At 37.1% G+C, this 27,975-nt stretch overlaps 4 protein-coding genes and 3 pseudogenes across 5 annotated transcripts in view; 3 read left to right on the top strand and 4 right to left on the bottom strand.

The window, feature by feature from the left end:
• The window catches only part of LOC113684431 (uncharacterized), a 177,738-nt gene that overhangs the window by 10,099 nt on the left and 139,664 nt on the right, over window positions 1-27,975 (bottom strand). The gene's annotated exons all lie outside the window — the stretch shown is intronic.
• LOC149038221 (uncharacterized) lies at window positions 1,782-3,702 on the top strand. The gene has a single exon (XM_089187193.1). The coding sequence runs from the start codon at window positions 1,870-1,872 to the stop codon at window positions 3,184-3,186; it is 1,317 nt and encodes a 438-aa protein (XP_089043319.1). The 5' UTR covers window positions 1,782-1,869; the 3' UTR covers window positions 3,187-3,702.
• On the top strand, window positions 3,646-5,667 carry LOC149038220 (uncharacterized). The gene has a single exon (XM_089188367.1). It carries the CDS (start codon window positions 3,715-3,717, stop codon window positions 5,665-5,667), a length of 1,953 nt encoding a protein of 650 aa, XP_089044493.1. The 5' UTR covers window positions 3,646-3,714.
• Window positions 7,780-9,734, top strand: LOC149038219 (uncharacterized; annotated as a pseudogene).
• Window positions 12,276-14,199, bottom strand: LOC149038218 (melanocyte-stimulating hormone receptor-like; annotated as a pseudogene). The gene has a single exon (XR_016181062.1). The product of XR_016181062.1 is annotated as a melanocyte-stimulating hormone receptor-like (transcript).
• Window positions 16,156-17,646, bottom strand: LOC149038217 (melanocortin receptor 5-like). The gene has a single exon (XM_089187216.1). It carries the CDS (start codon window positions 17,526-17,528, stop codon window positions 16,602-16,604), a length of 927 nt encoding a protein of 308 aa, XP_089043342.1. The 5' UTR covers window positions 17,529-17,646; the 3' UTR covers window positions 16,156-16,601.
• Window positions 26,111-26,922, bottom strand: LOC149038216 (uncharacterized; annotated as a pseudogene).

The following is a 27,975-nucleotide window of genomic DNA, read 5'->3' as shown; positions in this document are numbered from 1 at the left end:
AATGAAATATCGATGCGAAAACACCGACGTGTCAACTTACATAACGAAGATAAGGCAGAGTCTATCTTCTTCAGCTAGGTCGTTCAGCGATATTCCGGCGACGAAAAAGTCATCCGCTGCCAAGTTCCGCTGACAAAACTAATTTAGTCTGTCTAGGCGGACGACCAGAGACTGGAGCCATTCCTGTATTTCACCGCTGACAGGAATGGCTCCAACTCATGCGTATATTAATTTTTTGGTTCTGGCTAAATAATTTATATACAGATAAAAAGTGAAAGAGCTATTTATTAGGTTCTTCTTATGTTGAAGTCTACAGTGCTTGCAAATGAAGCCCTCTTTTATTTCTACAAGGCCATGTAGTTTCTAAGTTTTAAAATAATGCAGCAACTGCATACCATGTTTGAAAGATCACGCAAGACGCAAGGTTGCGTGACGCTGCCACCGATGTTTTTAATTTACAGTATGCTCTACTGGAGAAGTATGGCTTGCCCACAATCAAGGGAATTTCTTTCGTGGAAACGGATTTTCTTGGTAATTGTTCACATGAAGGTCATACCCATTCATCGGGTTCTTGATCTATTTTTGCACAACACCCAAAGGAAGAAAGTCGCGGATTAATTTTGCTTGGTAATTTCTAACAACTCCACTAGACCTAAAAAATGAAAAAAACAAAACAAAAAAAAAAATAGTGTCTTACCAGTTAAACCAGTGGCAGTAGCCCTCGCACTGAATCATATCGAAGTACCTTGACTGTTTGCAGTGATAGCACAACCAATCTTCGAACAGTTTTTGGCTATAACAAGAAAGAGTAAAATGATTTTATAAAAATGTTCCAAAGTTAATGAAGGCTGTTCATCACATGACATAGTATTGGAACGAGTATATCTCATTAGTTATCGTATCACACGCTACTGTTTTAGACAAGGTATTTATACCACTTAAATTTAAGAAAGAATGAGTCGACCATAAACTACATTTTCTGTACGAGCCATCCTAACCTAATTTGCCAACTGCTTTCCAGGCATCATCTGTAAAAAACCTCTTCAATTTTTCAAATTTGAAAATTTTCAGCTAAAACCGCGGCTCCCAAAAAATATTTCTCATCTTGCCTAATAAATTTTCAAAAGAAATTTTCAAATTTTCACAACTTTGCCTATTCCTGCTCGTAGGTCTAGGTAAGCCCTTATGGTCACTGGTCATAGCTGCTAACAATGGTTTATAACTATACGCGTTTAGTGTTACCTCGTAAAACTCCCCGAAGAAGTTACGAGAGTTAGACGAAACGCGTCAGAGAATAAAGAAGTTTTACAACTACTGTTTGCACAGCACTGCTCACCATTTTAGTTTTAAATTAAAAAAAAAAATTTTTTTTAATTACTAAAAAGTTATTGAAAAAGATTAATAAAAGTTTGAGTCGGAGCTATTCCTGTCAGCGGTGAAATACAGGAATGGCTCCAGTCTCCGGTCGTCCGCTTGAACTGACCAAGTGAGTTTTGTCAGCGGAGCTTGTTAGCCGATGACTTTTTCATCGCTGGAATATCGCTGAACGACCTCGCTGAATAAGAAAGGCTGCCTTCCCTTCGCTATGTAAGTCATCATTTCTTTTTTTACAGATCGGTGTTTTCACTCGCATTGATATTTCATTGTTCCGCTTTGAGACACGCGGTTAACAATACTCACGGGCAAAGAGTTAGGATATAACTTATTAACTTTTACTATTTTTATCATCCAATTACAGGTCGGAGCCATTCCTGTATTTAGTCGCTTGTCGAAGGAAGAGGTCCGCCATCTTGTTGTATATTTCACGTGAGCTTATTGCATTGTTTGTTGCTTGCTAGGTAAGTGATCTTTTCGTTTTTCATCTTTGTGATGGATTTCTTAAAGGGTATTTTGTCCATTTGCCACAGCATTCGCACTACTTGTTTGTCCGGCCGTGTGAAAGGTTTTGAAAGATGCTTTGAAGTTGTAGATCGATGGAAGCTTTCTTGGCGCCAACAGCATCACCACTCGGCGATATTGCGAGTGCCTTGGACACAAAATAAGCTTTATGAGCCCCATTTGGGGAAAAGAAAGTCCCTTCGGGGAATAAATGAGCCCCATTTGGGGAGAGAAAAGCCCATTACGGGAATTATTGAGCCCCTTTTGGGGATTATAAAGCCCACTGAGGGAAATATGCCCTGTTTAACCCGCTGTTTGGGAAATGAAATCGCCCGTAAAGTGAAAATACCTTTCACTGGCCAGACATTTGCGAAAGCTGTTGCAATTTTTAACCTACAAGGGAAGTGTAGAAGTACAATTCATGATATTTGTTATCTAAGGATAGTTTCTAACAGATCTTTAAAAACAGATGTAAGATTTGTTGTGGGAGCTTCCATTGTTGATGTACCGCCATCGAAAGAATTCCACAAACATTCCCCTCGGAAAAATTCCAAGTTCGTTAAACAAGTAAAACGACATAGAGACCGAGAGCCATCTAGAATACCTGTGAAAAAGGTCCTAAATTATATGAAAAAGAGAAAAGCTAGAAGCAAGCTAAAGTTTATTTTTAAGAAATGTACCCCTAAATCTTCAAGATTGTATGACTTGGTTACTCACTATAAATTGTGGTATATACGGTATTTACAAAAATGCAACGCTTTTATTACTTCCTTAGTCAATTTTAAAAGACTGGCAACAAAAAAGTCAAAAAAAAAGAAAAGAAAGCAAACTAGTAGCTGTTGTTCAGGTAAAATTAAAAAATCAACTTGCCCGGCTAAAACATATTGCGTATCAAGGATGAATCTTTTGAGATCAGGTGACGTTGAATTAAATCCAGGTCCCGAACAGAATGTGAACAATCAGACCAATTTGTCAGTGGATTCCTCAACATTGCTTAACTTTCGATTAGGACAGTTAGGATTGATAGCTTTAGATGTGGGTGGTGCAGGTGACTGCTTTTTTAAAGCCGTATCACATCAATTGCATGGTAATCCCAGTCATCACTTTCACATCAGACAAGCTGCTGTCCAATACCTCAGGGATAACCCTGAACGTTTCATTGAAAGCAACACTCAGAACTCATGGAATGGTTACTTGACAAATATGTCAATGCAAGGTACATGGTGTGATGCATTAATTGTACAAGCAGTTGCAGAATCACTTAATATACAAATTTATATTGTAGAATCTCACGTAAATTTTGGATAGGCAACTTTAATAGAGCCACGCCATTCATCATCACAGCAACCAAGAACAATATATATAGGTCATGTAAACGAAGTGCATTATGTATCAACAATACCAAATAGCTCTTACTCAGGAAATGAGCACCCTTACAGAAGTCACAATAGTGATTTCAATTTTACAGAACAAAATGTTCTTCCTGAACAAGTACACAATAGTACTGGAAAAAGAAAACACAATAATTATTCCAATCTGAATGATGTTAGAATTACCACTAAGAGCAATGAAAAAAAAAGCAAATGGAATTCTTACATGAATTATTACAGAAATAACAGAAGGGCTGGTAAAAAGAATCAAAGCTGTGAACGTAACAGTGATAAACAAAGTTCACCCACTAAAGAGAATACAAATGCTGTATTTGTAAATAATGGTAGTCGAAAAAGAAAACACAATTTTTCCCATCAGAACGATATTAGGATAAGTACTAAGAACAGTGAAAACCATGAATGCAGATCCAAAACTCATGAGCAAAAAAATAAATGGAATTCTTACATGGATTATTACAGAAATAACAGAAGGGCTGGTAAAATGAATCAAAGCTATGAATGTAACAGTGATAAACAAAGTTCACCCACTAAAGAGAATACAAATGCTGTACTAGTAAATAATGGAAGTCGAAAAAGAAAACACAATTCTGATGTAAACAATTTAAGAATAAGCACTAACAGTGGTGGAAATAATAAATGCAAATCCAAGACACAGGAGCAGAAAAAAAACTGGACTTCTTACATGAAACATTACAGAAATAACAAAAGGGCTACTAAAATGAATCAAAAGTATAAGTGTAACAACAAGAAGCAAACCTCAACCACTAAAGAAAATAATAATGCTGAAAGTCAAAAAGAAAAAAACGAAAAAATACAAAACATGGCTGCCTTAATAATGAGGTTTCATGACATTGTGTCACAGGGCCCCTTATATATTTGTTGTTGTTTTGATCAGCTGTGGTATAAACACAGTGTTTACCCAGCTACTAAAATAAGAAAATCAAACCCTGCTGCTGAAAAATATCTTTTAAAAACAAAAAGTGTCAACAATAAAGAGTGGCTATGTAGAACTTGTCATAATTACTTAGCAAAGAATAAAGTTCCACCCCTTGCCATATTGAATGGAATGAGTTTTCCAATAAAACCTGAATTTTTTGACCTCAATGAACTGGAATGTAGGCTTGTAGCTCCAAGACTTGCATTTCAAAAATTAATGCAAGCTCCAAGAGGAAGGCAATTCAAAATACATGGAAATGTTGTAAATGTCCCAGCAGAAGTAACTGATACTGTCAATATCTTACCAAGGTTACCCAATGATGCTGGTACAATTAAAGTCAATTTAAAGAGAAAATTGCAATACAAAAGCTCAGCATTGTCTCTCAATATAAGGCCACATAAAGTTGTTCAAGCAGCCAATTGGCTAGTTAATAACAGCACTCTCTACAAACAGGAAGGAATAACTGTAAATCAAGACTGGGGAGTAAACAGTTTATTAGGTGAAACTAATCCTGAAAATCAAAATGAACAATCAGAAGAAATACAAAACACCAGTAGCTGCAATAAGCAAAGTAATATTAGTGGAAGTGATGTCACTGATAGTGATGATCAGTGGACTGAAGATGAGGCAGAAATACCTGCTGGTGTTACTGACACCATGTTGACGAACACAGAATTTGTTGAAGACAGTGAGCCTCAACATATATTAAATGTTGCACCAGGAGAAGGAACCAAACCCCTAAGTATATTCAGAGATCAATATTCTGAAGAATTAGCGTATCCTGGTATATTCCTTGGTCAAGGTCGGCCGGAAAATAAAGATAGACTAGTTAACGTTCATTATAGCGACATCTGTAAATCTGAACTAAGACGCTCAGATAGGAGAGCTGCTATGTGTGTTAAAAACATATTCTTTAAAACAAAAAAACTTCAAATGAAAATTATGTTAGGGAAATCAGAAGTTGCTCTTAGGAAGTGCAAAGGAAATAATAGATCTTTAAATGCAGGACAGTTGAAATGTGAAGGAGCAATAGAGCGCTTGATTCATCTTGATGAAGGATTCCAATTCTTGAGAGCATTAAGAGGTTCACCACCATATTTTGAAAAGGCTAAGAAAGATTTGTTTGCAATGATTAGACAATTAGGACCATCTTCTATATTCTATAGTTTTTCTTCAGCAGAAACACAATGGATACATTTCCTTCGAATACTTGGCCAGGTAGTTGATCACAAAGACTACACTACCAGTGAGCTTGAAAATATGACCTGGGATGAGAAATGCAGGCTTATTCAAAGTGACCCAGTGACATGTGCTAGACATTTTGATTATCAAATTAGTCAATTTCTCACGAACTTTCTTTTTGGTAAAGCTCAACCATTAGGCAAAATTTCTGACTGGTTTTACCGAGTAGAATACCAGCAGCGGGGCTCACCCCACATACACATGCTTATACCCAGGTAAAAATATAAGGTGGGATCCCGCCAATCCCACCTGGGATCCCATGTGTGTCCCAGGTGGGATCCCGCCTTTTTCAGGTGGGATCCCGGGTGGGATTATGGAACATCCCGCATGGGATCCCGGGTGGGATTATGGAACATCCTGCATGGGATCCCACCTGGGATTATGGAACATCCTGCATGGGATCCCGGGTGGGAAAGGTGGGATCCCACCACCTAACGCGGGATCCCGCCATTCCCACCTGGGATCCTGGGTGGGATTGCCGGGATCCCGCCTATATCCCACCTGACATTTTACCTGGGTATGGCTTGAAGATGCACCAGTATTTGGAGTCGACGACGATGCTGCCGTTACAGACTTTATTGATAAAATAATTAGTTGTCAGTGGCCAGTTGATAATACAGAATTACATAAACTAGTGAACAGGCAAATTCACAGGCATTGTCACACTTGTATAAAAAAGTCAAAGAATGAATGTCGATTTAACTATCCACAACCTCCTATGAGAGCAACTGAAATTCTTTACCCTTTAGAAGCAGACATGCCACAAAATAAAATAAAACAGCACAAAGACACTTGGAAAATAATCAACAAGCAATTAAATGATATGAAAGAAGGCGAACCTATAACATTTGAACAACTACTTGTCAAATTAAAAGTTACTGAAAATGAATATCGACTAGCTGTGAGGTCATCGTTAAATTCACCAACTGTGTTTTTAAAAAGAAAACCGAATGAGTTAAGAATAAACAACTATAATCCTGCTTCCCTCGAGGCGTGGAGAGCAAACATGGATATCCAGTTTGTACTTGATGTGTATGCATGTGCCATGTACATAGTTTCATATATTTCTAAAGCACAAAAAGGAATGAGTGAAATTTTACGACAAGCATGTGCTGAAGCCAGAAAAGGAAATTCTAGCATAAAGCAACAAGTCCGAGACATTGGAAACAAATTTTTGAACAGTGTCGAGATAAGTGCACAAGAAGCTGTTTACATTGTTTTACAGCTTCCTATGAAGAAGTCTTCTCTTCAAGTAATATTCATAAATACCACTCCTCCTAATGAAAGAGTTCAGCTTTTAAAATCAATAAATGACATTGAAGAAATGGATGATGACTGTGAAGATGTATATACCAATGGTCTTTTGCAAAGATATGCAAAACGCCCTTTAAGCCTTGAATACTTAACATTGGCAGATTGGGCTGCATGGTATGACTCATGTGGAAAACCATATGCAAAAAAATCATTCGAAAGAGATTCTGATAACCTTCCATTAGAAACAGCTGATGATGAACAAAATGACGATGACCTTTTTGAGGATAATCTCATCAATCCCAAAAGTAACAAAAAAAGGTCAAAGGCTAGAATTATAAGAAGTGTTTGGTATAACTGTGAAAAAGATCCAGAAAAACATTATCGTGAATTAATAATGCTGTTTACGTCATGGAGAAATGAGGACACTGATTTGTTAGCAAACTGTTCCTCCTACCAAGAACGTTTCATAAATGTAAAAGATAGTATAAATAAGCAAATGAAACTATATGCTGTTTGCAGTGAAGACTTAGACAAAATCCATGAACACTTGATTCATCTTGATGAAGACAATGATCATTTTGACTCAATAGCACCATTTACACAAAACAGAGAATACCAGGATGAGGCTGAGGTCTTCAAGATTTGCATCCTGATCTCAATGAAAACTATGATTTATCAGAAGATGTTGGAATTCCTTCAGCAATAGAAACTAGTGAACCACTGATACTAAATGAATTACAAGACCAAGAGTACAGACAATTGGTGCAAACACTAAATCAAAAGCAAAAGGAATTTTTTTATCATATCTTGCATATTGTTAAAACATCAGACAAACCATTCTACTATTTCCTCTCTGGAGGAGCTGGAGTGGGCAAGTCCCATCTGGTCAAATGTCTATATCAAGCAGCACTAAAATATTACAACTCCAGAGCTGGTGAAGACTTCAATGATGTTAGAATACTGTTATTAGCACCAACTGGAAAAGCTGCTTTTGGCATACAAGGTAATACAATACACAGTACCTTGGCAATTCCAGCAAGCCAGTCACTAAAGATATATAAACCTCTTGACTCAAGTAGACTTAACACTCTGAGATGTAAACTTCGTGCAGTGAAACTAATATTTTTGGATGAAATTTCAATGGTTGGCAATACTATGTTTAATGTACAAATAAATAACAGATTAAAAGATATTATGGGCAGCAAAGAACCATTTGGAGGTGTAAGCATGATAGCACTTGGTGATTTATTTCAGTTAGAACCTGTTATGGATGGTTATGTGTTTAAAGATATGAACAACTCAGAATATCGATGTTTGAATTAGAAGAAATTATGAGACAAAGAGAAAGCAAAGAATTTGCTCAACTTCTTAACAGGTTAAGAGAAGGTAATCACACTCCAGAAGACATTGCAAAACTTAAAGAGAGATGCATTTCAGAAAATTGTACAAATTACCCTATAGATGTCCCCCATTTGTTCATACAGAATTCTAAAGTTGATGAGTTTAATAGGAGAGTTCACATGGCTGCAACTGGTGAAAAGTATACAATTAAAGCCTTAGATAGTGTTGTGGGTGCTAACTCTGCAGAACTAAGGGATAAGATCTTAAAGCAAGTACCACTTGATCCTAGAAAAACTAAGCAATTACCTTTAAACCTTCAACTTGCTGAAGGTGAAAGAACAGAAATCGCAGTGAATCTAAGGACTGATGATGGCATGACAAATGGTGCTGCTAATATTGTAAGGAAGATACAATTACATGACAAAAACAGACCTTCTGGAATAATATGGGTAGAATTTGACCAAGCACATGTAGGAGGAAAAACTAGACATGATTACAGGCACTTATTTGTACAAGGTATTGAACGCAAATGGACTCCTATCAAACCTATCACTGCACAATTTGCAGTTGGAAGACACAGAACAGCTCAGGTTGTGAGAAAGCAATTTCCATTGAGACCTGCAGCTGCTAAAACCATTCACAGATCACAAGGTGACACTGAGACAAGAATAGTAGTTAACTTTAACACCAGGAGAGCAATACCTCACATTCATTATGTAGGATTAAGTAGAGTAACAACTATAGAAGGGCTTTACATAACTGACCTTTGTGAGAATAAAATAGCTGTAAATCATGATGTTAAAGCAGAAATGCAACGCTTACGGACAGAAAAGCATCTCCACTTTTCTTTAACTCCTATTTATGAAATACATGAACCTACTGTTAAGTTATGCTTCCTTAATTCAAGATCATTGCATAAACATATAGAAGACATACGCAAAGATTTGAACTATTCACATACTGATGTTAGTATATTCTCAGAAACAAGGTTATATACTTTAGACAGCAATACTGCATACACAATTAGTGGCTACAGTTTATTTAGAAATGACAGTCAATGCACAACATGTAATACCAGACCTTATGGTGGAACAGCTGTGTATAGTAAAATAAGTTCTATTCCTGGGTATCCAGTTTGCATGAACACAAATGGCGTAGAAATAACTATTGTAAAACTTGAAAAAATACCACAAATTACCATAATAGGTGTGTATCGGTCACCCAGAGTGCCTATACGACAGATGTGTTTAGCATTAACAGAACTTCTGACTATGAACTATTCCCAATTTAAACTATTTATGGGTGATTTCAATGTGAACTGGTTAAATGAAAAAGAGAAACTTCTTTATAATTTGTTCATTAGAGAAAACAGCTACAGGCAATTAATATCATGTTATACAACTGACAACAGAACCACCATAGACCACATTATACTAATTTACCTGAATCACAGGTGAATTTGCACATTTTAGAAACATATTTTTCAGATCATAAAGCAATCTGTGCATTAATTCGAACATAATTGCTGCTGTAGACAGCCGTCAATATTCTTGAAGCCATCGATAAATTAACCGTAAAAGTGTCAAAGAAACTAGAAATATCGAAAATAAAACTCTTTTGTGTGGTGTAACTGAGCTTAAAAGAGGATTCTGTTGCTTAAATGTTTCAAAAGGAAGCTTTAATACCACATCTGTAAATGAGCTCCAAGCGTCGTAACTTGGCCGGGTAGGATTAGTTATTTGCTTTGTATTTTATAAACAAATAAAAGCATGAGTTGACATCTGTAAATGAGCTGCAATCGTCATAACTCCAGTAGGATTAGATATTCGCCTTGTATTTTATAAACAAATAATAGCACGTGTTGTACGTAGTATTAAAACATGCAACTAACAGCAGCACTCATTTCTCATTGAGAACTGCTACATGTAGTTTAAATTTTCTTGTGTTGTTTGAGGTTGCTGTCTAATTTTGGATAATAACCCTGAACGCTCTCTTTTCCCCGCCATTTGATTAAAACTTACAAAGTATTACTTTGCTTTAAACATTACATTACAACTTTACATGTACAACGCAAAAATACAATTTCTTTAATTAAAATATATTAAAATTTATTATCTTGCTACAAAGTATTCATTTTAAATCTCTTTCTCTCAACAGCTTTAACATGGACAAACCTCATGAACTAACAGGATATCTCCATGCTGTATCGCCAGTGAAGAAAAGCTCAAAATCAAGCTACTTTGAAATGTTACTTCAAACTGGCTCTGATAGTACCATTAGAGCAATATGCTTTGCCACAAAAAAACACGATGACCTGAAAGCCAGAAGTTCAAAAAAGAGCCCTGTGAAGCTCAGCAACTTCCAAATGGATCTTAAATCAAATACAGTACTTATGGACAACAAAGTCCGAATTGACGCAACCAAGGTATCATTCGCACCAAAAGAAATACCACAAACAAATAACATAGCGTCACTCTCTGGTGTCCACTTCCAACAGCTGATAACAATTAAAGCGAAAGTTACAAAGATCAGTGGTACAAAAAAAATTAACTACAGCGAATGGAGAAAAATGTAAAGCTGAATGCTTCCTCAGCGATCCATCCGGAACAATAACATCAACTCTCTGGGAAGACAAAATAAAAGAAGTCAGTGAAGGAAAAACTTATACATTCCATAACGTTAGAGTTATAAAAGAATACAAGTCTGACAAACTGGCCTTGGGCACAACGATGCATGACTGTACAGTGTCGGAAGCAGAGGACTTCATTGAATCCTTACCCCAGTCTGTTGAACTGCCTGATTCTTTTACAACCACAGAGGCCAAGGTTGAAGTCATTGGTCTGCTAACATTCGGAAAGTACCTTTCATGTTTACAGTGCCACAAAAAGGTAGCAGATGGATCTTTTACTGCCAAGATTATAAAATGTGGTAACTGTAATCTGACGCAAAAAAGAGATAAATGTATTACCAACTGTTTTGCACAAGTTAAAGTTTCACAAGATGACAACCAGTTCACTGTAACATTTTTCCAAGAACAAATTTAAAAAGTTTTTAATATCTTACAACGTCCACAAACACTGGATGAAGAAAAGATAACAGAAGCACTCTTAGATGCTCCAATCTTAAAAATAAAATATGACAATAAATCAAAGATCATAAACGAGGTATCTCCCTATATCATTTGAATAGCTGTTCATGTACTTCCCTCATCATTGGCAAAGGTTGAAAACAAAAACGTGGGAAGTGCAAACCTGTACAAACAAAATTACAAAGTTCTTTTATTAATGCCAGATTTACGCTCACATACAGCCTGTAAAACAGTATACACAGGCAGAAATGCTGTTATAGTTTATTCCTATTAAAATTATTGTGTAAATAATTTCGATCAAAAAGTAACAATATACAGCATTGAATGAGTGGTTCAGTTGCTATTAATTAGATTACACTTTATTGCAATTTTTTGGCAATTTCGTTAACTTTGAGTAGTTCCGTTACAGTTATTGCCCCTTAAACAGTTCTTGAAGTACCATTAAGTTTCGTTACAGTTCATTACAACATAAATATACCATGTGGAATTACTAATGTTTAACAAAATAAGTTGTGTTAATAAAAGCAATTGAATTACCACATTGTCTTTGCCACTGCGTTACGATTTTTTCCGGTACACTTATTTCCATACCTTTATCTGTTACATGCAGTTCATTTTGAAAAGTATTAATGCTAATGGACATACAACATAGTGAACACAAGGCAAAAAAAAAAAAAAAAAAAAAGAAGCACCCTAGTATAAAAGAAACAGAAGTACTACACTTGATTGCATAGAATAAAACTATCCGCTCCCAGGAAACACCTTGCAATACCAAATGTTAGCATAGCGGACCTTTTTTTAAAAAAATCACTGGAGTAACATATGCCACTGTTCTTTGTGAAAACGCCATCCTATTGCAGCAGGCACAAGTACCCGTTGGGTACCTATTTTTTATGTCAGGTAGGATTTTACCAAGCGTACACGTGCGTTCGAGAAGGTAGAGCCATTATTTCACGAGAAACTGAACAAATTTAGAATATTATTAACTCAGTATAGGCTATTTAAAGCTCGTTAACTTGTACTTTGTAAAATATATCGTTAATTAATTCAAAACATTCATGATAATCCGTGTAAATGTTTAATTTAATGAAGGATCGATCGCTACTGGAGCAGCAACCCTCTGAAACCGCATCCCGCGTAGTAATAAAAAATGTTATAGTTAATTTTATTTCTTTCGCTTTCTTATAATAACATTCATGAGAGTATAATTTAAGTCAAGAGATTATAAGAGATTACATATCCTCTTGTGCACGTATATCTTTCCTTGGATTAATAATTTATGCATTCAAAAAAAAGTTTAGTAGCATGAAAAATAATTTTTACAAGTTTTGGTTTGTGTTTCCATTACCTTTCCTTTATTTTGTTTTACATGACTAGCAAAAAATACTATCGACAGACCTCGAGCAAAAATTTAAGCGACAAGCGTTCTCTATCAGTCAGCTATGCACTGAAAGTACTTATACGATCATATATAACTCGAGGATGGTCTAACTCCATGGACAGCAAAGTGCTTGTCTGATTGTCTGCTTCATTGCTCGTCTCACCTCACTAATCTTCCAGCAGTAAAGAAACGGGTTTAACGTCGAGTTAAAGTAAACAAGGACACCTGCCATTTCCCATGCGACGACTGAGTTTGATGAATATGTTGTACTAGAAGTGATTACAAATACCGCAATAAGGTATGGTGTATAACAAATAACTAATACTGACTGTACCCACAGTGCACTGTGCACTGCTTTTCTGTATCGCGCCATGTTCAGTGCATTTGGTTGGCTCGGCTGTTGTTGAACTTGTGCCTGATGATGTATAAGAGTGCGAAAAATCTTTGTGTACGAGGCGAGTGAAATAAGAAGCGAAAGTGGTGTCAATATCAAGATAAACAAAGTGGTTATACGCTCATAGAAAATGATGCATAAAGAGGCGACAAGACATAAAACCCAAAAGCTAGCTATATAGTGATATAAATACGCTTCAAAGTTACAATCTCTTTATATCTCAGCCCCAACAACAGGACAAGAAGCCTGTCCACGCTTATTACCGCCATCGTCAGCAAAGAAACTCCACATAATGCTACGCCTGTAATGTGCTACTATTGCGTAATGACAAAGGCTCGAGTGTTCGTGAACCGCGTACATCAAATAAGTAACACGGAGAGGCTGAGCAACAAGACCAACCAACAGGTCAGTTGTTGCCAGACAGCGATACAAGAGTTTAGACGGCGGATGAAGGGAAGATTCTTTGTGAAGGGCAACAAGGATAAGAGAATTATCAAGAAATGCTGTGATGGCCAGGAAAATGTTGACTGCTGCGAAAAAAACTAATGCTGATTGAAGCCCACCTATCAAAGAGGGGGAGCATTGCAGTCCTTCGAAAGTTTCTGTCTTTGTTCCACCTCTGGTGAAATTTGTTGTCGAATAATTCTGCATTCGTTTCCTCTGTTCCTGCAACGAGAAATATTTCGTCTAAACAGGACACGCCAAACTATGATAACTGAAACCTTTCACAAAGACTTCCTCCCTCGCGTTTAATTATTTAAAATGCGTCAGAAATTTGCAGCTGAGGGATGCCTCAGGTATGAAACTGATTCTGGTTGAAGCCCAACCAACAAAGGGGAGAGCATAGCAGTTCTTCAATTGTTTTCGTCTGTGTTCCAACTCTTCTGAAATTTGTTGTAGGTTATCTAAAATTGCAACGAGTAATATGTCGTCTAAACAGCGCACATCCAGCCACGATCAATGACACCTCATACTTCAATTAATGATATTTATTCACACTGAGAATTCTTCATCAGCGTTTACTCGTTTAAAATACGTTAGAAAACTGTCTGTTGTGTCCAAAAATTGAACCTTTGAAGTGCCTCAGGTATGAAATGGCAACAAGTAGAAAATGGAGAGACATCTGTGGTATAATTATTTTAAAAGAACGACGAACAATCTCCTTTTATTCAGATCAACTTTCACTGATAGGGTGCTAACCTGGTGTCCATATTATTCGTGTGAAGTTCAGACTTGTGTCATTAGTAGCCATGAAAAATTGGAAATTAAAATTTGAAGCTGGCGCGATTTTATTTGGTCTTAGAAAATTGTGATTTGAGACAATCTGCGAATGCATCAGACAATTCAAATTTAAATTTTGGTCACAGATGTAAACGTATTTTTAAATTTTTGAATCAATTTGTAATGACAGGTTTTTTCTTTCCGTTTTTCGTCCCCGGACTGATATTAATAACAAAACCGTACCAAGATGTTATGCCGCGCGCCATCGATTTTTTAAACTCGTTCTCTACCAGCTTTTTCACTTTCGTTAGGAAAGTTATCATGATTTTTTTTAACCAAAACTGTTTTACCTATTTTGCCTATTTCGCCCCATGATGTAATTTCCTGTCTTCATCCCTTTGGTCCACAAGATAAGAGAAATGGGCGGTTTCTGAAAATAGAGGAGGCGAAGAAACCATTGTTTTGCACCAGCTATGATGGCCCTACGCGCTCGGTATCGTTTTAATCCCAGAGTTCCATCGGGTACCGACAAAACGAGAACAAAACAGAGGAAAAGCAGGAAATTATTTTTTAAAAGAATTTTTCGCTGTTTCTTTTACATTCTCTATTTGTTCTCCTCCTTTCGCCAAAAATTTTAAAGTGACTGTCCTGCAAAAATTATATAACAAAGTTCACCCACTTTCTCTCTCACTGTCAACGCTTTCATGTACACAGCAATGACTGAATTCTTCATGTCGTAATTCCCCTGAGCGATTGGCAATTCTCCTCCGATAACCAGAGTTATATGACTGTGCTAAAGTGAACATGATAATCTATTGATCGAGAAGGAAAATGAAGGAATGGATACTTAAAAACTATCGACACTCGGTAAAAATATGTAACAATTATCTGCCGAAGATGAAGTGAATACTATTATTGTTGAATAATTCCCGTGACGAAGTCGACTTAAAAACTACACCTTGTTAAACATACATAAACAGCATTTATTATTTATGAACCTACGATCACTCTCGGTTGCGTGTTAAGTAACTCCCGCGTATCTTTCAAGCTCTCCAAACTTCCTGCGTTTATCGTATATTTAATGACCGCACAGTGACGAACGAAGCAATTGTTAAAAATACACTGTCAATTATCAGGAAAAATTAGTTGACCACCACAGACACGCCGCCTCGTTTTAGGTTGGAAAAAATTTCGTTTTTGCAAAATAATTACTCTCTATAGATTCAATATTTTATTCCGGCTTCAAATTAGTCATTTCATTTACCAACGGAGGATTAGCTGACAGAAAAATCAGACGAAATACTTAATCGCTGAAAATGCGTCAATCCCTCCCTTGACAAGGGTTCTTTCCCAGGGAATTTTCTTTCTGATCCTCTATGATAATTCAGTACCTTGATAATTAAACAAGAACATGTTCGTCGCAACCAGCTGTTGATTTCAGTAAACAAAGTTTCAGTTTAATTTCAAATTAGCACTGAAAGTGAATTCCCTTGACAAACACAAAGACATGGGCTATGTTTTTTGTTTTACAATACGATATGGGCCTCCTAAGTCTTAAAAGATCCATTTTGTCACTTCTTTAATGGGTGAAATAAACATGTCGTTTTTAGGGCGATAATTAGATGGTATGATATTGAAGCAAAGTCTGAGCTTATACAAAGCCTTGAAAACGACTCAATGAAAAAAAAAATTATGGAACTTAGGGACAGCAGTTAATCGCTCAGAAATGGAGGAAATAAAATCCGTAAAACTCAGAGACAACCTAAAGATACATAAGCGACAAACTGGACATATGGTGACCTCTATACAAATGATGCGAAACTTGTTTTTCGCTGTTGCCAACATAATTTCAGAATATCAATCGATCTGTAAAAAAGTTCTGTAACAAACAGAGATGGTCAATGTCATTCCATTTACTTTCGTAACTTTCAGTTATATATACAAGTAACAAAGACTTCTTCTCATGAGCTTTACGGATACTTTTCTGGTAACAAAGCAAATTCAAGACTGAAGCTGGACCGTCTCTTATGGCAATATAGCGTCAACATCAACGTCAAGCGCTTTCTTTTAATTATAGGAAAACTAGTTGAAATAGTTTTATCGTAACACACAACATCGGCCTCAAACACATCTCTCAAACTACTCTTTGAAGTTTTATCTGATGCCTTCTTATTGCTAAGAGAAAAAACCTTGACAGTAAAATGTTTGCATATATTTTCTTGCGTTATGACATCTTGTCTTTTAGCATAGCGACAAGAAACCTTATTTTTGAAAACACATAGCTGGGTTACTTAGTCCGTCGTTAAATTATTCACGGAGATATAAAGACTATCGATAACAGCCTGCGCAACTATTTCATTGAGCCACTTATTTGGTTTTATCCAATAACTTATTTAACGACTGCTCTCTAATAATAATCATGACTTCATAAGCCTGCTTTGAGAGTCTGAAGAACAACTCAAGAAAGACCTATTTTAGCAAAGAGCTTCTTTCAGTGTCCGCTTCACTGCTTGTCTAACTTCGCTAATCTTCCAGCAGTATAGGAACGGGTTCAAAGTCGAATTAAAGTAAAGTAAAATAATTGCTACTTTCCGTACGACGACTAAGAGTAATGAGTATTTGTTAGTGCGAGTGACCACAGTTTCCACTGTAAACATTGGCGTGTAACAAACAACTAATGCTAACTGCACCCACAGTGCACTGTCTACTGCCTTTCTGAATCGTGCCATGTTCAGTGCATTTGTTTGGCTCGTCCGTTGTTGGTCTCCTACTTGTGCTTGATGATTTCTGAGAGTACAAAAAATCTTTGTGTACGATGCAAAGGATATTACCAGGCAAAATGGTGAAACAAGGTAGCTGTACAAATAGATTATACTGGGATAAAAAATTCCACATAAAGAGGCGACAATGTTAAAAACCCAAAAGGTAGTTACAATAATATACGTGCGCTTCAAAGTTACAATTTGTTTGTATCTCAGCCCCAACAACAGGGCGAGAAGTCTGTCCACGCTTATGGCCGTCATCGTCATCAAAGACACTAAAATCAATACATGGCTTGTGACGTAGCCTGCGTCCCTGGCGTATCGACAACGGCTCCAATGTTCTTGAAACACAGACATCCAATATGTAGCATAGAGAGGCTGGGCAACAAGACCAACCAACAGATCAGTGGTTGCCAGACAACGATACAGGAGTTTGGACGGTGGATGTAGGGAAGATTCTTTATAAAGGGCAACAAGGATGAGAGAATTCCCAGCAAATGCTGTGATGGAGAGGAGAATGTAAACTACCAAGAAACAAATCGATAGTTGTTGATGCCCACCCATCAAAGAGGGAGAGCATATCAGTTCTTCATATGATTTCGTGTGACTTCTGCCGCTACTGAAATTTGATATCAACATAATTCTGTCGTCGGCTTTTCCCTTTTCTTGTGGGTCTCTGTTCTTGCAACGAAAAATGGCAGCAATGACTCCTTAAGCCTAACTTTCTACTTAACAGTCGCATAAAGACTTACTTATTTAAAATGCATCAGGAAATTTTCTGTTGGGTCAAAAAAATATTTTTTTCCTCGGGAACCTTTGGGTTCCTCAGTTATGAAATAGCAACTAAAGGCAAATATAGAAACATCTGTTATTTCAGTGTTTTTACAATGCGGCAAAGAGTCGCTCTTTATCAGTATCAAATTCCATCAAAAAGAGACACTTTGTGATGAGAAAAGAAAAAATATATACATTTATACAGACTATTGACAATGTTTTTTTTAAATAGCAAAACATTTTCGAAAATAGGTTTATATATATTCATTTTTTTTTTTTTTAGAGGGCACGGTAACGAATCTTGCAATCTGATTGGTTCTTTACCCGGTCAGTATTTTCCTATCTCTGCCCACGGGCCACGGTAACGCTTTCGTGAGTCGCCGAGTACATCTCAACTTTCGTTGCCATTTTTCATAAATATATCTCGTTTTGCCGGCTGGGCAGTATTCTTAAGCAAACACGTCGGTCACTACCTCAAGCCGACTTATGAATCCTCTCTTTTCTCTCTCTCAAATCACTTTGGTTGCCAAAAAAAATATTGGTTTCAGAATGAATTTGTATAAGCAATAGTGCATGTCATTACGTTGGTTGACAAGCGGCCTAAAAGCCATCTGCAATTGATTTTAATCATTTACAAAAAGCACCTAGAAAGTTAAAACGTGAGGTATTTGGTTACAGGTAAACTGTACAATGGAACTTTCATTCATTTAATATCTGAATTTTCTCAAACAATTTGTTCGTAGTGAAAGAGCGAGAGAAGTTTTAATTTCAGTTCGACAATAAATATACGCTCTCGGTGAGTCTTTCCAAGTCCGTTCAATTTGGACATTTGGACCATAACTTGCACAACAGAAACTGAAGGAATTTATTGAGAAAAGGCCGCCTTAAATCCCTTGTGTCTCGTTGGAGTGTGCCGTTCGAATTTAGTTTTTGTGGAGGAAAGACCAGATTTACACACGCCGTTGCAGCAAACAAACGAGCAAACTCTCACAAGTTCAAAATAAAAAATTTGAATTTACTCACAATTACTTTCCTGGCCGTTTACTTAATGAACAGAAGTAAATCTTCGTACGTGAATGAATCGTCGATGAGAGTGAGTAATACTTTCCGTTAGATCATTGACTGTTTTTTAAGAAAACATTGTCGTGACAGACCTTGCCAAACTAGTTCCGTTGTTTTTCAAATCTTCTTGCGCTTTTTTTTTCTTACGCGCTCTCTAATTGACAGGTGTCAGATTGTGACAGATACTTGTAAAAATAATGTTTCAAAGTTTGTTTGGAAGCCTTTTAAATCACCTTTATCATTACGCAAGTGAAAATGTGTCAGTGAAGCATCTCTCTTTAATTTGTATCACCTCTACTTTAATTACCATTTACTCGCTCAAAAATTGTTCAGTTAATGAAAGATCTTGCCGTATTTATAGCCCTAAATCATTCGGGTTCTTTCAGAATGTATTTCGTTAAACTAAAAAAAATAAATATGTTATTTACCGGCTAAGGGTCGGTCCGTATGGTGAAAAACTGTGACCTCGGCCTTGAAAATGCTGCCCTCGGCCTACGGCCTCGGGCAGCATTTTCAAGACCTCGGTCACAGTTTTTCACCATACGGACCTCCCAGCCGGCAAATAACATATATATATCAACTTTAGATTCATTGTTTTAATTCTGGACGGGAAGACTGCTGATAGACAAACCAACAACTCATCCAATTCTTTAATACAGAGTAAGAGTTTTATCCAGAAATTTTCAATTTCTGCAGCTGATCAAACTACTAAAGGCGTTGGTGTGGGCTGCGAGAAGTTTTTAATCTCAAAGAATTTCAGTTTTAGTACAAATTAGCCCTAAAAGGTAATTTCGTTGACAAACAAATAGACATCGGTTGTATTACTGTTTGACAATACGATAGGAAAACTTTTTTTGTCATCTTTTTAAATGATGAAATAAGCAGTACATCAAGATAAGATGTCATCTGAGTGCCCAATTGAAATATTCTTCCTTTATTGAAGACAGTACTAAACAATAACGAGGAAAAGTTAGCCTATGTGACCCTTTGATCTAATTTTCTTTCTTCCTACGTCTGGTTATTGAGATGATAAAAGTGTTTTTGTACCAAGAAAGCTCTCGTGTAAAAGGCAGGTAATTTTGCGATGCTCTGGGGCAAATGTCAAAATTTCCCTTTCAGCACAACAGTTACATCTTAATACTGAAGTGAAAAAAACAATTTATAAGTAGTGGTCGAAAATCAATGGACGTATGCAAAGGAATTATCAAAACTCGCCGCACAGTTCTTCAATTCTACCTTCATCAGCAACATTTACTTCAGAACTCCCTCACCAGCGTTTACTCTTTGAAAAGACTATTGACAAAAGATCGATGTACAACGATTCCATTGAACTTCTAATTTTCTCCGCTTAAGCAATAATATTTTTGACGAGCGCTCCCTAACAATTATCGTGACTTAATGAAAGTCTTACAAGACCAAACCGAGGAGGAGGTAACGCTAAGGACAGCAAAGTACTTCTCTGATTGTCTGTTTTACTGCTTGTCTTACTCCCCAAATTTTCTAACAAAAAAATACGGATATAACTTCAAGTTAAAGTAAAATGAGACAACTGATACTCTCCATACAACGACTGAGTCTGATTGATATGTTTTACTATAGATTGGTGCGCAACAAACAACTAACGCTAACTGCATCCGCAGTGCACTCTACACAGCCTCTCTGAATCGCGTCAACCGAATAGCGACTGCATCTAAACTAGTAAATAGTGTGTGTTAACCCCTTAACTCCCAGATCAAATTTTTATTTCTCCTTACTATCAGTCATACAATTCTTATAATGTTAGTCAAGAGAATATATTATTGGATCAACTAATTATCCCCAAATTTGATATTTTTCTTTACTCTCACTACTTATCTGTTTGATTTTGTATTGATATTGTAAGGAGAAATTCTGTCTTGGTCACTCATGGGAGTTAAAGGGTTAATTAATTAAGATATGAAGCTCACAGGAAACTGAGGAGACATCATCCAGCCATGACACCCTCGGCCTCGTTTTGAGTACGAAATTTCAACAAATACTAAGTTATTCATTTCGTAACATATTTACTTTTCTTTCGACTCTACATTATTTATTCTAACTTTTAAACCATTATTTTATTCATCGATGGGGAAATAGCTGAGAAGCAAACCACACGAGCGCCTTCATTGTCAAAAAAAATGCAACAACTTATTTGATTCTTGTGTAAAGTTCTTTTCTCGGCAATTCTCCTTCCCATTTATCTCTTCTTTAATTATTCCGAATAACGACTGCAGTTTGACTGGAAAACAGTTATAAATAAGCAACACAGCGGTCAAATGATTACGCGTGCGCTTTTAGATGGATAATTTGCTATTCTAGACATTGAGAATCCAAATGATGCATAGTTTTTTGCAGTTTCTTAGGAAAGTTCAAAGTTTCTAAAGCCTAGACTTATACACTTTGTTGCTCTAGACTTAACCCATGTGGTTCTAGTTTACACTCTCGTACCTTTTTTTTAAACTTTGCCTAGCGGCGCGATGAAATCGTAAGCCTGGACGTGCTGGCGGTGGTTATTCCTTATTGCATTTATGTTGGAGTTGCCGTCATCACCGAGGGGAATGTGTGAAAAAAGGAAGAACCAGTGCTACATAAGATATTGGTGAATATAACAGGTCTATGTTATGATAGTAGACTGTGTAGCGAGGGTAGAAAAAAGGTTCTGTAATTTGATTTAGACCAAGATTTAAGTTTTCTCCGAAATCCCTCTCTCAACTGTATTACGCATTCAATTTGGAATAGTTAGGAACTTAACCTCTCCTTCTCCACTTTACGCAGAACACGCGTTTGAAAATCCCCCGTATTCTTTTCAAAGCACGTGCATGCGCAGTGTTTGACTGCTGTGGTTGAATTGGCCGCTACTAGCTGTTTACTCCAATCAATAAAATTTAATTCGAGCACTAATTAGCGCTAAAGTCAAATCCCATGGCAAACATGAAGATATCAGCTATATTACTGTTTTCAAAACAATAAAGGAACTTGACTGGTACTTTTCTAAATAATGAAATAATCAGAATATTTAGTCCAATTTTAGTCCAATCACGAGTCCAATTTTTTTTTACATCATTCACAGTTCCCCGCTTGATCTTCGTAAACTTAATCCCCGGTCATTATTGAAGCTGGCAAAGAAATATTTATTTTTTGGTGAATATTTTTGTCCGAAATCCTTTTTCTAGGTCGAAAAGTAGCATAAAGACAAAGACAGTTTAAACAATGACCGATATGACAAAATCTACTGAGCTTCTAGCTTTTGAAATACAAAAGGATGGTTATGAAGTTACTGTAAAAAATTTCCTTGTGTATTTGTGTTGTTCTAACGTGAGACGAACTCAAAGTCGGACAAAATATACTTGCTAGCGACTATGAAATATACATGGTGCCTACTTGTCGCCACCGTTTACTGGCATAAATCACTACATGCACACAGTAGTAAAGGGCCCTCCCGTACAAGCTATTAGACACTGACTAAACTTGTTTCTCTTCACCAAAAATCACATCAAATTTGTCCTTGCTAAATTTGAAGCATACTGCACGTATCAGCATCCCCCGGGGGACCCTGTACATAGGACAAAAATCGTCCTAGTAATGCATATTTCAGGATTTTGTTTTTTGAGCAAAAAAACACCCTAAAAGGTACCAACTACGTCTCTGGTAGTCCACTTAAGTTTCAGACACCGTAAAAGGTACCAGATCGCTGATTTTGACCCCTAAAAGGTACGACAAGCATCCTCACCCATTTGTCATCGCCTAACCCTTCTCCCCCCACCCCCAGGTCAGCACCTAAAAAACAAAAAAATGTGATTTGCTAACTACGAGCTGTCAATTTCACCTCGTAAAATTCACGTGAACTGGTTAATCAATTATAAAAACCTTTCGGCACTTATCTGTCTGATTTTTATGGTTGACACAGGAGCTCATTACCCTAATGGGTTCCTGTTGACAAAATCTGTCTTGTTAGGAGGCAGGACGGCCGTACTTTTGAAGTTTTGTTCGTCTTGACATAATTTGGTAGGGATTAAAATAACTGTACGTCTGCATTTGTTAAAAAGAGTTTTGTACTAATTTTTTTTCAAATTTTACAGAGACTTGCGTACTGCGGAAGGGCCCTAATTGTTTCAATTAAGCTCAATGTTTTTAGTTGTACAGTACGTCCATAACAACCGAGGTTATTAACCTGGAAGAGGTTAATGTCGGAAATGTTGAAAATTCCTTTCAAAGAAAGTGCATATCTTCACTTTGGATTTGACAAAGAACAAAACATTCTGCACTACAGAATCTAAAATACTAAGCCACATGAGCTACCTTAAGTAACAGAAAACGTGCGCGCAGATCGAGCGCAGAGAGAGTCTAAGTGATATGTAGTTTTTCGCAGGTTCTTGTAAAAGTTCAAAGTTTTCTAAGGCCTAGACTTAAACGCATTGTTGTTCTAGACTTAACCCATGTTGTGCTAGTTTACACTCTCGTACTTTCTTTTAAACTTTGCTTGGCGGTGTGAAGAAGTTGTTAGCTTGGCCGTGCTGGCGAGGGTAAAGGAAAAGTTCTGTAATTTACCTTTATCGCCGGAACATAGCGTCTCCGTTAAAAATAAGTTGAGATATCTCACTATAAAATAAGGCCAAGCTTAAAGCTTTCTCCGAAAACCCTCTTTCAACTGCATTACTCATTCAATTTGGAATATTTAGGAATTTAACTTTTCCTTCTTCACTTCACGTAATACACGCGTTTGAAAATCCCTCGTATTCTTTCAAAACATGTGCATGCGCAGTGTTTGACCACTGTGTTTAAATTGGCCGCTATTAGCTGTTTACCTCAATCAGTAAAATTTACCTCAAGTACAAATTAGCACTAAAGTCATATCCCTTGGCAAACATGAAGACATCAACTATATTACTGTTTTCAAAACAATAAAGCAACTCGACTGCGACTTTTTTTAAGTAAAGAAATAAGCAGTATATTTAGATATACTGCTATATCTAAGCCCGATAATCAATTGGAAATATTCTCGCTGTATTTTGGGTCAATTCTGAATTCAATAAAACTTTATGAAACGACTTGAAAGAAATATAGGGGAAAGTTTAGGACAGTTAATAGCTCGGAAAATGGTGAAAATAGAATCAAATCACTAGGAGACAATTGAAAAATACACCATGAACAAACTGGGAATAAAGCGACCCTTTCTATCTGATATTTTTAAAAGTCGATATTTTTTTTTTCATTCAACAATCCTTTTTTCCTTTAGCATAAATTTCAGCGGAACGGTGAACCTGAAAGAGAACTTTGTACAAACCGTTCTTACTTCAATTTTGTTCCGTACACTTACTTACAATAACAAACGTGAGAGTATGATCATACGCGCGCATATCTTTTCTTAGATTATAAATTGATTCATTCATGATAATGTGAGGTAGTTTTAAGAATACTTTCATAAATTTATGGTTGGTTTTTCCATTGCCTTCCCTTTAGTTGTTAAGGTGCGAAATATACAATCGAGAGACCTCGAGCAAAGATAGATATCATGGTGTAGCTGATTGACGAGCGTTCCCTATCAGTCAGTTTTGAACTGAAAGTACCAGTACGATCGGGTAAAAGTCGAGATGGTTTAACTCCATGGACAGCAAAGTGCTTGTCGGATTGTCTGCTTCATTGCTTGTCTTACTTCACTTATCTTCCATCAGTAAAGAAACGGGTTTAACGTCGAGTTAAGTAACTAAGACAACGCTTATTCCCCTTAGGATGACCAAATGCGATGAATGTGTTTTACTATGTGCAATCGCGGTTACCACGATAAAGAATGGTGCAAAACAAACAACTAATGCTAACTTCACCCACAGTGCACTATGCACTGCTTTTCTGTATTGAGCTATGTTCAGTACATTTAGCTGGCTCGGCTGATGTTGAACAGGATCTTCAGCCTGAGCCTGATGATATCTGAGAGTGCGAAAAATCTTTGTATATGATGCGAGAGAAATAATCAGGCAAAGTGGTATAGTTATGATACGATGCAAAAAAGTTATACGGTCATCAATATTTGAACTCACCCCGCTTATTATGGATATTTATAAATGCTCACTCAGGGAGGGATATGTTCCTGATCTGCTGAAGCGATCCATAATCAACCCCCAGCCCAAGGTTTCTCCGCTTCAAGAAATTCAATCTGACTTGAGACGTGATATATCAAACACGAGGAAGAGTGTTTCATCCGATATCTAAACACCGAGAAGTAGTTTAAAAAACGAGGCACAGCCGAGTTTTTTTAACCAACTTCAAGGTGTTTGGATATCGGACGAAACACTCTCTCGAATGTTTGATATAGCTTCTCAGACCTGTAATAATTCTTGGAGAAAATCAAAGCAAAAATTCGCCAAATTTTAGGATAATTAATATCACATATTCAAACCTCCTTCACAGTTGTAATTTCCTTTGTTTTCTCAGCATGAATTAATAATGAGTTTGAGAACTATCTCCCTGACATGCACCCTTGCCTAAGTCATGGAAGGGTTTGCGCGCAGCAGGCTCGTGGAGCAAATTTCGGAAAAACTTAATCCACGCCAGTACGCAAGGGAGGGGCACTCCACCACGGACGCCTTGATTTATATCTTACAGACGATTGACGAAGCAACTGATGGTGGGAATTGTGGGAATCGCCGATGTCTCTAAGGGTTTTGACCTGATTGACCATTGAATTCTTCTCAGGAAGTTGGCGTCTTTCCATATAGACACTGTCTTTATTAACTGGATTAGTGCCTTCCTGACTGGAGATCGCAAGCTGCAAGGATTGATAACTCTCTGTCTGATTGGAGGTCACCCAAGGGAGGTATCCCACAAGGGACGAAACTGGGTGTGATTTTGTTTGCTGTAATGACCAACAATCTTTTGCGTGAATGGTATTTGAGGATTAAATTCGTTGATGATACCATTAGAAATCCTGCCAAGAAACGGTATTAGCTTACTAAATGTAGCTGTCAATGATATTCACAAGTTTCTATCGAACATAATATGAAATTAAACCCGAAAAAATGCAAAGAAATGTTAATTAACTTCATGCAAAATAATAGTTTACTACAAGACCAATTGTCCCTGGTAACAACACCGTTGAATGTGTAACAACTTATAAATTACTCGCTATTATAATCAGTAATGATTTAAAGTGGAACGAGCATATATATTACATATCGAAAAAAGCTTCGAAACGCCTCTATTCCCTGAGGATTCTTAAAAAACCGGGTGTTAATACAGAGGAAATTGTCAAAGTTTATTTGACAACAATAAAACCTATACTAGAATATGGCGTACAATTCTGGCAAGATATTCCTGAATTTCTTTCAAATAAGCTGAAGTCAATTCAAAAAAGGGCACTACATATCATCTATCCATGCCATAGTAACTTAGATGCCCTTAATACTACCAACCTTAGCAGCTTGAAAGAAAGACGAACTCAGCTCTGCTGTAAATATATTCAGAAGATGACTAAAAAAGACCACCCCATTCACTTCCTCAAGCCGAGAACATGCTGTGGTAAGCACTATAAGCATAACTAGCTTTAAGGTCAGTTCCTTAATCGATAGTTCTGTTGCCTTTCCCATGCCCCGCAAGTACTGTAGTACAACATTTACATCCCATGTCTTGTTGTATCTGGGCATAGGTGGCCTGTTCTGATAAACACCCTTCATAAAGCGTTTAACGTCTGGGTGTTCACCAAATGTTTAGTTACAATTACTTGAAGTCTGTAAGATGGTTGAAAGAGTTGAACAGGTTGAATTAATACTACTATAGCTCAATTTCTGATCAAACATGGTAGCCAAAAATTATAGTGCGTCAGTTATATTTGTGTAAATTAGATCAATTTTCCTTGCAGAACAGAATAGGATCCATTTGCGAATGTGCACATCATATTGTTTACAGGACGAGTCCCTCCATGAGTGCATGATAATGTCGGTTGTTTTATTAGAAAAACCTCTGTCTTCGAAAAGTTTCCTGACAAATGACATGCTAAGAGAGTCAGTTTCTCCCGTAATGGGTGTAGTTGTTGAGTCCCCGGCAAAACGAACAGATGGCTCTTGGGCTGAATAACAATGGAACCTCCACCAGCAGTCTGAGTAGTTTGGGGTACCAGCTTTGGCTCATCCACCGTGGCACTATAAGAATGCCCTCTGCTTGGTTTGCATGTAATTTCTCCAGACATCTCCCAATTAGACTAAAAGGAGGAAATGCATAAAAGAATAAATCATTCCAATATACAGAAAATGCATCCACGAACAAAGCTTCCGGGTCTGGACGCCACGATGAGTATTTGGTACATTGTTTATTCAAACTTATTGGTAATCCTCTCGAATATCTGTGGATCTAACATCCACTCTGTGCGGTCATTAAATACCCTACATTCTGCATCAGCTTCTACATTTTTGCATCCAGGTAAATATGTAGCACTGAGCCAGTTATTATTAGCAATACGCAGGGCCCAGATTTGTTTAGTTACCACATTGCATGGAATGGATTTACTTCCACCCATGTTATTTATGTAGTACACTACAGTAGTGTTGTCACATTGCACCCTGGATGTGTTTATTTTTGTGTGCTCCACACAAAGCTTTTAGGGATAAAAATATAGTGAGTAGTTGAAGGTAATTGATGTGATTTAGTGCTTCTGTGGGTGTCCATCTGCCCCCTGCTCTCAGGTCGCCATGCACCCCTCCCCAACCTTGAGAAGAGGCATCAGTTTGGATTACTATATCAGCTTCACCATGTGAGATTGCTTTACAGGAAAAAGGTGGGTTTGCAATCCACCACTGCAGTTCCTCTCTTGAATTAACAGATAGAGATATATCACTAGAGAAATTGCCTTTAGTTTGTCTTAAACCCTCAATTTTCTCAATGTTAAGGCTACGGTAGGGTAATGGGCCATGTTCCCCGGCGTGGAAGCTGGAGACCATAAGCCCAATAACCTCTGCTAGATGAAGTATGGTGGGATGGGAGTTACTGAGAAGCTTTTCACATGCTTGGACCACCTTCTCAACTCTAGCATGAGAGAGTCGTACCGTCATTGACACTGTATTCAGGACAAAGCCCAAATACTCGAGTTGTTGAGAGGATGCAGACAAGACTTTTCCTCTTGGACTACAAATCCAAGATCTCTAAGCAGTTGCACTGTGTTCAAGGCATTTTCAAGACACTCATGAAAGGTATCTCCTTGCAGATAAAGATCATCTATGTATGCAGATGACAAGAAGCCTTTTTC

The sequence above is a fragment of the Pocillopora damicornis genome, chromosome 11 (assembly GCF_964200805.1).
Source record: "Pocillopora damicornis chromosome 11, jaPocDami1.2, whole genome shotgun sequence".
NCBI lineage: Eukaryota > Metazoa > Cnidaria > Anthozoa > Scleractinia > Pocilloporidae > Pocillopora > Pocillopora damicornis.
The sequence above is the reverse complement of the archived record's forward strand: the minus strand, read 5'-3'. Positions and strand labels throughout refer to the sequence as shown.

What these genes read in the sequence shown, in the direction of transcription:
- LOC149038220 (XM_089188367.1), top strand. Translation starts at nt 3,715, where the DNA reads ATGGATTATTACAGAAATAACAGAAGGGCTGGTAAAATGAATCAAAGC.
- LOC149038217 (XM_089187216.1), bottom strand. Translation starts at nt 17,528, where the DNA reads ATGTTGATATCAAATTTCAGTAGCGGCAGAAGTCACACGAAATCATAT.
- LOC149038221 (XM_089187193.1), top strand. Translation starts at nt 1,870, where the DNA reads ATGGATTTCTTAAAGGGTATTTTGTCCATTTGCCACAGCATTCGCACT.